General features: G+C 34.7%; 2 protein-coding genes across 6 annotated transcripts in view; both read left to right on the top strand.

The window, feature by feature from the left end:
• Window positions 1–5,126, top strand: part of sh2b3 (SH2B adaptor protein 3) — a 56,715-nt gene extending 51,589 nt beyond the window's left edge. Inside the window, exon 8 of the mRNA XM_067405917.1 lies at window positions 413–5,126. Within this exon, the coding sequence (XP_067262018.1) occupies window positions 413–765 (353 nt within the window). The 3' untranslated portion in view covers window positions 766–5,126. The remainder of the gene's footprint in view (window positions 1–412) is intronic.
• Window positions 5,127–8,008: 2,882 nt separating this feature from the next.
• The window catches only part of gak (cyclin G associated kinase), a 60,378-nt gene continuing 53,984 nt past the window's right edge, over window positions 8,009–14,402 (top strand). For 3 of the 5 annotated variants that reach the window (XM_067408349.1, XM_067408345.1, XM_067408344.1), the window contains exon 1: window positions 8,009–8,357. In XM_067408349.1, the coding sequence (XP_067264450.1) occupies window positions 8,213–8,357 (145 nt within the window). In that variant the 5' untranslated portion in view covers window positions 8,009–8,212. The remainder of the gene's footprint in view (window positions 8,358–14,402) is intronic. The other 2 variants (XM_067408348.1, XM_067408346.1) reach the window with 1 other exon arrangement.

Raw genomic sequence — 14,402 nt, 5'->3', positions numbered from 1 at the left:
ACATCTTGTAAAAAGGGGCATAATTGGTCCCCTTTAAAAAATATATTTAACAAAAGTAATATGTGTTATTTAGAGATGTTCAGCTCTAGAAATTGCTTTTTGTAAATGTCATTCACAAAATTCATAGAAAGTAATTGGTCAAAAGGTATAAAAGCATTGAACTTCTGAGTGGTGTTCGTCATCATATACAGATGAAGCAGTTTGTGTTTTCTACATTTTATGTGTTCATCGAAACCTAAATGAAAACTTCATATACCTATAAGACTAACTAAAATTAAACTGAAAACCAAAATGCTAAACAAATAAAAACTAGTGATTTTTTTTTTCTTTTTTTTTATATATACATATATATATATAAAACAACTGTTCTCTCAATGTTGAGCTGATGAAGTGTGTTCTCTGTTCTCTCTAGGTCAGAGTTCGGCTCATGGCTCTCCGGTGTTGGTGCCCTTCTCTCGCTGGAGCTCAGAGCCGAGTCTGGCTCACTATGGTCCAGATTCATGCCCTCACTCCAGCCCTGCCATGGCCCAGTCATGTTTGCCTCCATCAGCGTTAACTGCGCTCCCGCACCGCACACCCCCTTCCCTTCCAGATCGGCCCGTTCCTGTACCCCTGCGCCGGAGCGAGTCGGTGGGCCGCAGAAACCTGCTCCGACACCCCAACCCGCTGCCGCCCCTACTGCCCAACCGGGACTCTGACTATGAACTAGAGCCGCTCGACAGGGGGCGCAAGAGAGCGATCGACAACCAGTACATGTTCTTCTGACAGAAACGGGATGAAAAAGCAAACAAAAGAAGCCGCAGATGAAAGGTGCTCCAGAATTGCCGCCCGGATGGAGAGCATTCGGCAGACAAACAGAGAAAAGAGTTGTGCACAAGACTCGGGGTAACCGTGCGATGCACATGTGTCTGAACGATACTGCCAGAGCCCTGACACCTAACCGTGACAGCTGTCTACCTTGTGAATGTATTATACAGATGTTTCACTATCAAATCTGTGTGTATATTAGAACAACTAAAGTAAAAAGGAGAAGCAGACAGCTGCTCATGGGGATACAGAGGATTTGTTGGAGATAGTGGAATGGAAATGTTTCACAATGGCTAGTCAGTAAGTTGAACACAAACCAAGAGTCTATTCAAACACGTCTGTGTCTGCCGACATTGCGACAACTTGAGGTCGTCTACACTGGAAGCGTTCACAGACCATTCAGCTGCAAGCTTGAGACTAAACTTAAGCGATTTAGTAAAATGACAATAAAATCAGCTGAAAAAAAAAAAAAATTCAACAGAGATCCTCTTATAAAAATGATTTTGCGTGTGATAATATTATACTTTATTTTTACATATTTTAGTATTCTTACAACTGCAGATGCATATGGTTAAATAAAAAATGATTAAAATTAGTACATCAGACCAGAAACATCTAGAGATGGCTTTGATATAACGGTCAGAAGTTATTTTAACATGTAAAGAATACAATTTATAGATTTTAAATGAAATCACATCATTTTAGATGTGGCTGGAGTATTCAGAAATAGAAATGGAGAAACGGGGCATCTGGATCAAGTGCTTACAGTGTAGACAGCTCTGTTCATTTTAACCGGAGCGATTTAGTTTTGTCGTGTTGCCAAGTGCCACACATGTCCGATGTAGATACTGTGTTAAACATCTAAAAGATCCAAATAGTTTAGTCTGGCTACACACACACACCCACACACAATTTCAGATTGTTTAATTCATGTTCAGTTGTAGTAATACACAGGTTTCTATATGTTTCGTGTATTAGAAGACTAAATAATATAGACCATAGAAGCACATTTTGGTCGCATTACAGAGGCCTAGATGTAGTACGTCTCTCAACACAGTGAGCCATGTCATCATGGATTCTAGAGGTTTACAATTTAACTGACCAAAGAGTAAAATAACCAAACCAATCCAGCAATAACTAGAATTATATGCAATAAGTTTTTTAAGCCTAAATTGTCATATTTTATAAATTAATTTGTTTTAACCTGTGAATTCATTCTTTCTATCTGTTTTAACACATTTTAACCCTCATGTGTTTCATGGCTTCATAAGCTGTGGAAATACTACTTTTAAACTAACAGCTACCAAATCTGACACCATAAATAGATTTTAAGCTATTTGTCTGTCTTTTTTTAGTAAATGCATTACAAAAAAACAAAACGAACAACAAAAACAAAAAAAAAACATTGCTCGACGTTTTCTGAGCTCGTTCTCCTTTGTGTCTCTTTGAATCATTGTGAATGTCTTTCTTTGTGGCTTAACACTACCACAGTAGTCAAATCTGTAGTGCAGATACCCAAATCACTTTATATCTCATTCATACATAATTTGGCAAATCTCACATTTCACCCCAAGTAAAAAGAAAAAAAAAAATGTGTATATATATATATATATATATATATATATATTATTGTATATTTTATATGTATGTATGAGTGTGTGTGTGTGTATGTGCGCATGTTTTTGTGACATATCAGGACACAAATTTGTGTAATGACATGGGTATGACATAGGTATTATAAGGAGAGGGTGACTTTACCATGAGGACATTACCCCTTGTCCCCATTTTTCAAAAGGCTTATAAGTCATAAAAAGAAAGTAAAAATGTGCACAGTTTCCTGTGATGGGTAGGTTTAGGGGTAGGGGTAGTGTAGAGGGATAGAAAATATGGTTTGTACAATATAAAAACCATTATGCCTATGGAATGTCCCCACAATTCACAAAAACGTGCGTGCTTGCATGTGTACCTGATAAACCAACGGCATCTCACTCGTATGAATTCATATGATACCCCAGTGATGGGTAGGTTTAGGAGCGGAGTTAGGTAATACGAATTCATACGAATTTGGCAACTCATAAAATATGTAGCATTTAGCAAAAAACTTATGAATTCATAAAAGTGATGTTGTCTGAATTCATACAATATTAGCCACCTCGTAAAATACGTACAAACTGCAGTGATATCGGTTTGGATGAACCCTACGTTGTGATGACCAACTGACTATGCAAGCTTTTTTCCGCCATAAAATATAAAAGGTAATTGTGACTTTTTAATCTCTCAATTCTCACTTTGTCTCAGAATTGCATGATATAAAGTCAGAATTGTGACAAACTCGCAATTGCGTGTTTTTTTCTCAGAATTATGAATTTATATTTTGCAATTATGACTTTATTAGACGCAACTGAGAGTTTATATCACTCAATTCTGACTTTATAACTCACAATTCTGAGGAAAAAAGTCAGAATTTCATGATAAAAACACAATTGTGAGGAAAAAATATCAGAATTGTGACTATATTTAATTCTGACCTGATATCACATCGCAATTCTGACTTTATACCATGCAATTCTGACTTTATATCACGTAATTCTGACTTTATATCTCACAATTGTGAGTTTAAATCTTGTAATTCTGAGAAAAAAAGTTAGAATTGTGAGAGTGTGAGTAGTGGCGGAAACAAGCTTCCATAAATGACCCCACAAGGACAGTAATACCAGTAATTTTTGACCTTGTGGGACATTTGTTTTTGGTCCCCATGAGAAAAACTGTGTGTGTGTGTGTGTGTGTGTGTGTGTGTGTGTGTGTGTGTGTGTGTGTGTGTGTGTGTGTGTGTGTGCATAATAATATATTTACTAATATATAATATTTTTTACTATATTTATTTTAAAAATTATATGTAATTATGTTTTTCATAAAACTAAGAAAATTAGGCCTGATTTTTTTAAAGAGCATAAATAATTCTCATAATACTTTGCATTACAGTAATTTTATACAATATTACATAAAAAAAAAATGTAATGTACAGTTTTTCTTCTGGTTGTGGGGTGAAATATGACTGACATATTACAGACAGGTTTTGTGAGATTCACGCCGTTCACAAATCCGATTAACCGATTATTAAATCAATTAATGATGCAAAGCAAGAAACCTTTCTATTCTCTCTCCTTCTCATCCGCTTTGCTGCAGAATTCGGTCTCTGCTACAGTACGTTCTGTTCCTGCTACTCTTCATAAGCCGTTGTTTCTACGTTTTTGTAACAAACCTCGATACCACAAAGAACCGTTTCACACTCAAAGAGTAGGCGACCACATTCTACACTCTATAATTATATTTTTTAACATGATATGAATGAAAGCGTGAACTGTACCTGTGTATCACTACCTCGCATTGCATTGTGGACTGTGTGTTCCAGGTGGACTGTTCTTTTTTATGATTGGACAGTGTCAGAGCAGCATTGAGCAGATGGAGTTAGACTATTCAATTCCTTGTGTCATTGACATGCATGTCCACTAATAAGTGATGTGCTCAATTCAATCAGCAGAGTATTGTTTAAATGACTATGCTGCTTTGCAAATGACCCAGAATGTCCTTTTGTAATTAGAAAACACTTGTTTTTATGCAAATACGTTTCTAACATGATTTTTAATATGTACAGATTAAATTTCTTATTGCTGACTTTATCAGAAAAACAACCGCTGCATTGTCTGGTAATTAATTGCTTACTCCAAACGTAGTGCTCTACGGGCCATATTGACAAAGTACCTCTTGGAGTTATTTGCACTGTTGTATAATGTGATTGAAATGAGAAGATCTGATGCTGAAGCTGTGCTGTGTACTTTGAGACACTTTGTACATACAGGCCCTGAACTGCACCACTTTGCTTTATAGTTGCAAATGAACCCCTTCTGAGGTCCCTCAAAGTTGAACTGATGAATGTATGTCTTCTCTCTCTATACTGTTGTTACTATGAGACGTATAAGAGCACTGTAAACCCCTGGGCTTTACCCTCAGCTAGTTTAACCACTCCACCATGGCTTTCTGATCAAACTTTCCAGTTACTTTCTATGTAGCAATATGCATATTAAATTATATCAACTGTATATTTGATCTTTTTTAGGGGAAAAAATAAAGTTAATATTTCAATCAAGTATTTTTGCTTCTTTATGATGGGTATTTTGAACAAAATATAAGAAATATTGTTTTAAGCACACAATATTAATATCAGATTGCATGTAAAACTTATTTCTAGTTTGTCTCAGAGGTAAATTTTAAATAGTCATTTCATTTTGGAAAGCATTCATATTTTGCACTAAAACCTTCTGCTAAATGAATACAAGCAAATGTACTATGGTTATGTCTGATTAACAATGTGTATATATACTCTAAAAAACGTATATACAGTGTGTATGTATATATATATATATATATATATATATATATATATATATATATATATATATATATATATATATATATATATGTGTGTGTGTGTGTATATATACACACACACACACACACATAGAGAGAGAGAGAGAGAGAGAGAATTGTTTCAAAGTCAGAGTTGAAAAAATCTTGAAACAAATGTCTTTTTCGTTCAATTTTGTATGTATGCAAATTGTATAATATCCAAGGTACACATTTCTATTAATTGCGCAGTTAATTCTCATATTGTATTTTCAGAAAGTTTTGGAATATTTTTCCTCTCCCCAAATTTGTTACTACCGAAACACAATAATAAATAATTTAATAAGAAGTTACATTGACCTAAGATTTTGTTTACATCTACCTTGTAAATATATATATATATATTTTTTGCTATTTTTTTTTTAAAGTTTAACAATATTTCAAGTGTAATTTATGAGATTTGTTGTATTTTGAATCCAATCTTTTTTTGTAAAATGCATAAAGTTTATCATACTGATTTCAAAGTTAAGGATTCATTAGTTTGAATACACATTGAACCAAACACTGTAATGACATCTTAGTGATTCAGCATACTTTTTTACTTTTTTATTTTTGACAAAAAAAACCCGTGTTTCGGTAGTGACAGCACATTTTCGGTAGTGACAATAATGTGATGGTAGTGACCTCCAAATAAACGATTATGTGTTTCCTTTTGTCATTACCAAAACAATGATGTCACTACCAAAACAGGAACGACTGAAACGTTGTTACCGAATATACCGAACAAGTTTCGGTAGTGACAATTTTAAATATTTTTGAGTCTAGCTCAAAGATGCTAATCAGTACACGGATAGCTAGCACAGAGTTGTAAACATAAAAACTAATTTTATCAAATAACACTAAAAAAAACAAAGAGGTTGTTGCGGTTGTGACTATTTCGGTAGTGACAATTTTAGATACTTTTGAGTCTAGCTCAAAGATGTTAATCAGTACATGGATGGCTAGCACACAGTTGTACACACATAAAAACTAATTTAATCAAATAACACAAAAAAAAACAATGAGGTTGTTGCGGTTGTGACTGTTTCGGTAGTGACAATTTTAGATACTTTTGAGTCTAGCTCAAAGATGCTAATCAGTACATGGATGGCTAGCACACAGTTGTACACACATAAAAACTAATTTAATCAAATAACACTAAAAAAACAATGAGGTTGTTGCGGTTGTGACTTTCGGTAGTGACAATTTTAGATATTTTTGAGCCTAGCTCAAAGATGCTAATCAGTACATGGATAGCTAGCACACAGTTGTACACACATAAAAACTAATTTTATCAAATAACACAAAAAAAAAAACAATGAGGTTGTTGCGGTTGTGACTGTTTCGGTAGTGACAATTTTAGATACTTTTGAGTCTAGCTCAAAGATGTTAATCAGCACATGGTTAGCTAGCACAATTCTACACAGTTGTACACACATAAAAACTAAATTTTATGGAATAACACCCAAAAATGTTTGCTTGATTGCAGAAAAAAGGTAGTGACATTCCTTAAAGTTACACACAGATTTTCAGACTTTTAAACACATTTAACTCAAAATGGTACCTATCTACTATGAAAGAGAAGCTATGGGAGGGAGGGACACAGAAATATTTCCTGATAAAAAATGTAGGAGTGTGGTTAAAAAAAATAAAATAAATAAAAATAAATATATATATATATATATATATATATATATATATATATATATATATATATATATATATATATATATATATATATATATATTATATTATTATTATTATTATTATTATTATTATTATTATAAAAAAACAACAATGGAAAAAATTGCAAAAATTATTTCAATATCAAAAATGTAGGAGTGTGGTTAAAAAATATATATTATTATTATTATTATTTAAAAAAACATCAATGGAAAAAATTGCAAAAATTATTTCAATATCATTTTCATAAGTTGAAATGTAAGGGTTCGGACAGTCACCTCCCAATTGAAAGTCCCAATAAATTATGATTTTATTCATTTTAATTGTGTTTTTTGGTTGTAGGACAGCAGTTTATCAATTGGGTTTAAGGCGTTTAATTATGGGGGAGAATTACAATGCAGATATTAAACACTTTAAGTGATGGTAAAACTAGGATATATGGTATCAATATAGTTTGATATATGGTACTTGCATTTATCCCCTTAATGTATAGCCTATTTTTTACTTATAATTGCACTATAGTCAATAGATAAAACCTTCTGCTTACTGAATATATTTAAACGCCTATGGTGAGTTTGATTAACTGCACTTAAAATGTACCACATAAGTACCATAGTAGGCCTAATCTGCCATAATACCAAGGTATATTTTAAAGCACCATAGTATGATGCCACAACTGCACAATGCTAAAGCCACAATACTTTTTTGTAAGGATTTAGTACCAAAAAGTAGGCTATGTTTTAGGAATGGTATGTACTATGGGAGTACCATGGTATATTCTGGGAAGTCCCTTGCAGTAGGCTTACCATGTAAATACCATGGTAAATGAATTTCAGTACCATCTGATGCATCACTGTGCCATGGCATTGCCACAGTATTGTAGACTTATTCTAAACATTTTAGGAATATATAATACGTCAATTAACTTTGATGTCTGAACAGAATACAGTGCACTTCAAAATCACAATACACCGACTTCCAACCATCTTAGTCACGTAAATTTTATATGACAGACAGACAGACCTGCCAAACCAGAGAGTTTGAAAGCATCTCGTGTACGTGACGTCACCGCCCCACGTCAGCACCTTGCGGAAATACTGCTGAGAGAGAACAGGTCGATCGGAACCAGTACTCGAGATGTTTTCATACTCGAATTGAGAGTTTCTAATCTAAATTAACGAATCATTATCTAGTTACGCCACTAGTTGAGTTAGTGCCCTTGTTCTCCCATCCGGTGCCGGTTCCGGTTAACAGGCGCAACAGGAAAAAAAGGGACAAAATGTCCCTCTTCCAGTCAGCGCTCGATTTCCTGGCCGGGCCCGGTGGATCCGGCGGCGCCGCAAGCCGGGATCAGAACGACTTCGTCGGGCAGGTTGTTGAACTCGGAGAGCTGAAGCTCCGGATCAAACGAGTCATTGCGGAAGGTAAAAGATTCATTCAAAATAGCATCAGGCTAGTCATGCTAACCTGTGTTTATGTTACTAACTAGCATTTTATTTAAAACAGCTCTGAATTTGACTGTAAAATGCCCATAATATGTTATTATTCACATATACAAACATTGACTTTAGTGAGTGTGTGTATGTTTGGGAATTTAGTGGATTGACAATGGACTAAAACTAGCTGGCTAAGTTGTTAGCAAGTCACTTGGCTCTGAAACACCTGACATGATATTTCATATGATCATCTGTATGTGCTTGAGGCATTCAGACATATGCATTTGTATATAAGCCTACAGTCATTCAATAGTACATCTATATGAATGACCAGTTCATATGTGTATTCCATAAGTTGATGCTTTGAAATATGTCCATAAAAACATGACATGACTATGGTACATGTAAATAAATGGTGGTACTATGGTACGTTTTGTTAGTGGTCTTTCATCCCTTTAATCATAGAATCATGCTATCACTATTTAGTGCTGTGGCACATTGGAATTTAATATGGTATACTCAAAGTACTATGGTACTTATTTCTATAAAGTCTTATGTCTGTCATATGGCACATTTTATAAGTGTCATGTATTATATATTTATCTCTCTGTTTTTTTGTTCATTTTTTGGGGGTGGCATACAGATAGGGCTGCTGGATGTATTGTTTTTTAGGGGTGTGACGAGACAGGTATCTCACAAGACGAGACAAGATTTTTACACACTATTTTTAAGAAATCCTCAATGGTGAAATCATGACTAGAAAAAATATTGTGCAGGTGTATTTGAAATGTTTTAACTAATCATCTTGTAATGAATGTCATTTCAGTTCTACTTTCTTAGTATGAATTATCATATGCCGTAAAAGACAACAATACTCAAGTACTGTAAAAGGTTTTGCTACTAACTCAACTGACCGACTTCTCTTCTGTATGATTTCAGTCTCTTCAGAACTTCCTGTAGATGATTTATGAGCTTCTACAACTTTTGACCTCCTAACTGAACTCCTTTCCACAAACTGATCATAGAAATAAAAACAGTATAAATAAAAATGTTAACACTTTACAATAAGGTCTCATTTATTAACATTAACATATTAACCAACATCAACTAACAATGAGCAATATATTTGCTACAGTATTTATTAATCTTTTTTTATGTTAGTTAATAAAAATAGTCATTCATTGTTAGTTCATAGTTTACAGTGCATTAACTAATGTTAACAAATGAAACCTTATTGATTGTGCTTAATAAGAGTAAGAGAAAACTGTTATTCGTTTTCATGGTAACACTTTACAATAATTGCAACCATAATCACACTCTCTCAATATTCAAAGTGCAAATAAGACCACATTTTTCTTTGATACAGATCTGACAGATGGTTACAACTGCCCTGCCCAGCCTAAAATAGCTTTCATATTGAGAGATATATGTATTCATCAGGGAGCCGCTTTCAAAATGCGGGGTATTGAGATTGCGTTTGAATGTTTTTTTATTTAAATACAAAGCAAAACAACAGTGGAGGCGTAATGTAAATGTAGCGGTGGCATATTCTTTCCTAATCATCCTAACACTCTGTCATGGCAACATCACGAGACTACTTTTCGCCTCGAAGAGAAATCTCGTCACACCCCTATTGTTATGAGTATTCCTCATAATGTCATAAACGCAGTCACTTATGGCTTACATGAACGTAAACAATTGAGAAAAAAGCGGATGCATATCATTACATTAGATCCGTGCATTCGGTTTTAAAGTGACCGCAGCCTAATATTCCTGCTGCTGTCTGTCATAATGTTAATCACACAACAAAACACAAAGAGAAAATCACTTTTGTAGCTTTAACAAAGATTAACTATATTTAATTTATGCAGTGAAGACTATGCAATGTTATTTTACATTTGATAATTCAATTTCTGTACCTGAATACTGTTAGACTAGAAAAACAAAGCACTGTTTAATTAATTTCTGTTATATTTATATATGCTTGTAATTTGTTTATTATTTTCTATGCAGATTCAAAATCACCCCAATCATTCTAGAATGATTAATTCTTTCCAAATAGAGTTAATCAAGTCATCCGGTGAAATAGTTTTCATATTGCAGAAAAATAAAATATAGCAATGTCAGTTTTTTCCAATATCGTGCAGCCTTAACGTATATATAATCGTTTCATAATGTCAGTCTATATTGTGTATGAACTGTATAAAATTATACACAATGTTGTTCAAAGGTTTGGGACTGGTTTCATTTTTTACGCTTCTTTTAGAAGTTTCTTATGTTCAGCAAGGCTGCGTTTTTTGGGTTAAATAATGTAAAACAGTAATATTGTGAAATATTACTACAATTTAAAATAACTCTTTTCTATTTGAATATGTTTTAAAATGTAATTTATTCCTGTGATGCAAAGCATCATGCAGTCTTCAGTGTCACATGATGCTTCAGAAATCATTCTAATATGCTGATTTGCTGCTCATGAAACATTAATTAAGAAGTTTGCTGCTTAATATGTATTTGCCTTTTTCAGGATTCTTGAATGAATAGAAAGTTTACTTTGACAAAGAAATCTATTGTAACATGACAGATGTCTACTCTCACGTTTGATCAAATTAATGTGCACTTGCTGAATAAAAGTATTAATTTTCAAAAAAGTTCAAATAGTTGTGCTACATATTTTATGCATGTTCATATATTGACTTTATATTCATATAGCCATGTTCATATATTCATTGTCTATCAAAGTTGTGTATTTTGCTCAGACCATTTGAAATCTGTTGGATTATGGCAGTAAGATCGGTGTCCATAACCCCTCATAATAACTAGTTTGGCCCACTGGCTCAGGTGTTTGTTGATATCTACAGGTCTTAAATGGAAACAGAGGGCATTCTGGGTAAACAGGAGCGATTTGCATGGTGGTGGTGAGGTATAGTGGTTAGAGATCTAGTCTGGTAACCAGAAAGTTGGAAGTTTGAACTCTGCAAGTGGTGATCTGTGAATCTCTGTGAATATCAACCTCAGGTTTCTGTGTGTAATGAGTTGTTTTGGGTAAAATCATAATTTAAATGTCAAAGTATCTGACTCCGTCAGTATTGTTTACATAATAGTTGTATATTCATTGCACCACGTTCTTTGTATCATATGACGTTTCCGGACTGCAGTGTTGGCCAGTGCTATTAGAAATTTTGAAAATGAAAATGAAATGTTTGGGCTCAGTATGCTTCTTCTTACCTGAGGTCTCTTGCTCTTCTTCTGTTACTGTGTTTTGCACCGTTCTTTGCAAATTTGTGGTGCGTGTGAATGTCAGTGCACTGTAACGTGAAACTCGAAAGCTTCTTTTGATTCGTGCAGCCTGACTCAGGCCTTCGCTGGTATTCATTTACCCATTGCCATGGTTACATGCCATTTGAGGATTGTTTCATAAGTGTCCATAAATACCTGACATTGTCACTTTTGTTTATCTAAAGACATACACACCTTTGCATGCATAGTTAACCTGATACAGTCAGTCAACATCTGTTCATGGAGCCATACTTCCAATATTTTATTATTGTTCATTTTAATAATCAGTCAGGTATGTTCTCAAATATTTCCATTCAAAATCTTGGAGCAGAACAACAAAACTCTTGGAAGACGTGAAATGGACATTTCTTATTTTTATATCTTCATGCATAAATAAATTGAAATCCCCTTTTACTTTCTTAATACATGTTCCTGGTGCATGCTTTTCCAAACAGGAAAAAAAAATTGTAATCTCTGTAGTCTTTCATCATATAATAACTTGTTCCACCTTTGAAATTACTTGTGCTGTGTCGATCAGGTAACTTTTTAGTCAGCTGAACACATTTGACCTATAATATTTACTTGAAGTACCCTCTGAAATTTTAAAGGTGCCCTAGATTCAAAAATTGAATTTGCCTCGGCATAGTTAAATAACAAGAGTTCAGTACATGGAAAAGACATACAGTGAGTCTCAAACTTCATTGTTTCCTCCTTCTTATATAAATCTCATTTGTTTAAAAAACCTCAGAAGAACAGGCGAATCTCAACATAACACCGACTGTTACGTAACTAGGGCTGGGTACCGAACTCGATACTTTTTAGGTACCGATCGAATTGCCTCTGTACTATCGAGTATCGAAAGTGTCTTGTCATTCGGTACCAAATTTCGATACCTCAGAATGGAGCCGGGGAGAGTGGGCGGGGAAATGCTTTCGCTGTCTCGTTGATGAGCAAGTAACTATGCGCGCACGAGATACCCTATGTGCGAGAGGGCGAGTGAATCAACGGTTTCGTTTTCAGTTTATCTCCAGGTGAGAAATGGCTGTTTATGTGAGCAGCCGGTTCACTACAGATACTGTTAACAGAAAACAGAAGTGTCGCACTGCCTGCAGAAACAGCGGAACGCGCAATGTTTTTTAAACTAGTTATGGACAGGTACAACACACAGCAGCTTTACATCAGCGTTCGTCCCTCAAGTCTATGGAAACACGCGACCGGTTCGTGACGGGCTCTAGTTCGCCTGCACGAGCACAGGCTCTGGCTCCAGAACGCGAACAATTCTGCTGGAAAAGGGGTATCAGCATCCTCCTGATACTACTGTCATACTGCGGATAATCCGCGGGTCGGGCCAAGTAATAAAAAAATAACATTCCAATTAATTGCGTGGTGGATGAGAGATGAATCATTAATGTGTAGATTTTAATAAAGACACAGAACTCTCATTTCACGGTAAGACACAACGAACGTGCGTCACTCTTTCTTCCGCTTTTTGATCTTGTTAATAATAATTAATTTTTTGAAGAAGAACAACAATTGCTGAGTGATTTAAAAAGATCTGCAGTGAGCCTCACATACAGAATTTTTGCATTGAAAACTAAACTTTATTAAAACTAGGGCTGCACGATATATCGCATGAGATTGTCACGCGCATTTCGTCAGTAAAGCCGGTTCCCTGATTACCGCTAAATCTGCGATATGAACGCGATATTGCGTGGCTTTTCAGTGAACTACGGCTCTGTCTATTAAATGCCACTCCATTTGAAAGCAGGTGATGGTGATTTAGCAGTAATCAGGGAACCGGCTTTACTGACGAAATGCGCGTGACAATCTCATGCGATATATCGTGCAGCCCTAATTAAAACTGTTTGCACTGATTTATTGTGTTGGGTAAATTCTGTTCATTTATGCTTTTTTTATTCTCTGCAGTGGCTCAGAGTCTTTGAGTGAAAAAAAAAAAAAAAGTCAACAAATTTAAAATATAAAACCAAAGATTTTTTTGTGGTAATGTAATCTTGTTAAAACAGATTTTATAAAATTGGTATCGAAAAAGGTATCGTTCAGGTATCTGTATCGAAGTCAAGGTATCGGTATCATCTCGGTATCTAAATTTTTTTAACGATACCCAGCCCTATACATAACATTCGGGATCATTAATACGTACACCCGCAATATTTGCATATGCCAGCCCATGATCGAGGCATTACACAAGGGCAGCCAGTATTAACGTCTGGATCTGTGCACAGCTGAATCATCAGACTAGGTAAGCAAGCAAGGACAATAGCGAAAAATGGCAGATGGAGCAATAATAACTGACATGATCCATGATAACATGATATTTTTAGTGATATTTGTAAATTGTCTTTCTAAATGTTTCGTTAGCATGTTGCTAATGTACTGTTAAATGTGGTTAAAGTTACCATTGTTTCTTACTGTATTCACGGAGACAAGAGCCGTCACTATTTTCATTATTAAATACTTGCAGTCTGTATAAAGCATAAACACAACTTCATTCTTTATAAATCTCTCCAACAGTGTAGCAATAGCCGTTAGCCACGGAGCATAGCCTCAAACTAATTCAGAATCAAATGTAAGCATCAAAATAAACACTGTACTTACGCAATTAGACATGCTTATAGTTAGTAGTGAGAACTGGTCCTCGAACTAAAGTGTTACCATTTTTATTTTAAAGTCATTTATTTTAATTTTGCATTTTTATGATTTAATTAATTATTAACTTTTCACCAACTCCTGTAGACT

The sequence above is a fragment of the Chanodichthys erythropterus genome, chromosome 13, assembly GCF_024489055.1.
Source record: "Chanodichthys erythropterus isolate Z2021 chromosome 13, ASM2448905v1, whole genome shotgun sequence".
In the NCBI taxonomy this organism is placed as follows: Eukaryota; Metazoa; Chordata; class Actinopteri; order Cypriniformes; family Xenocyprididae; genus Chanodichthys; species Chanodichthys erythropterus.
Note: the sequence above shows the minus strand (reverse complement) of the source record. Positions and strands in the feature narration are given on the sequence as shown.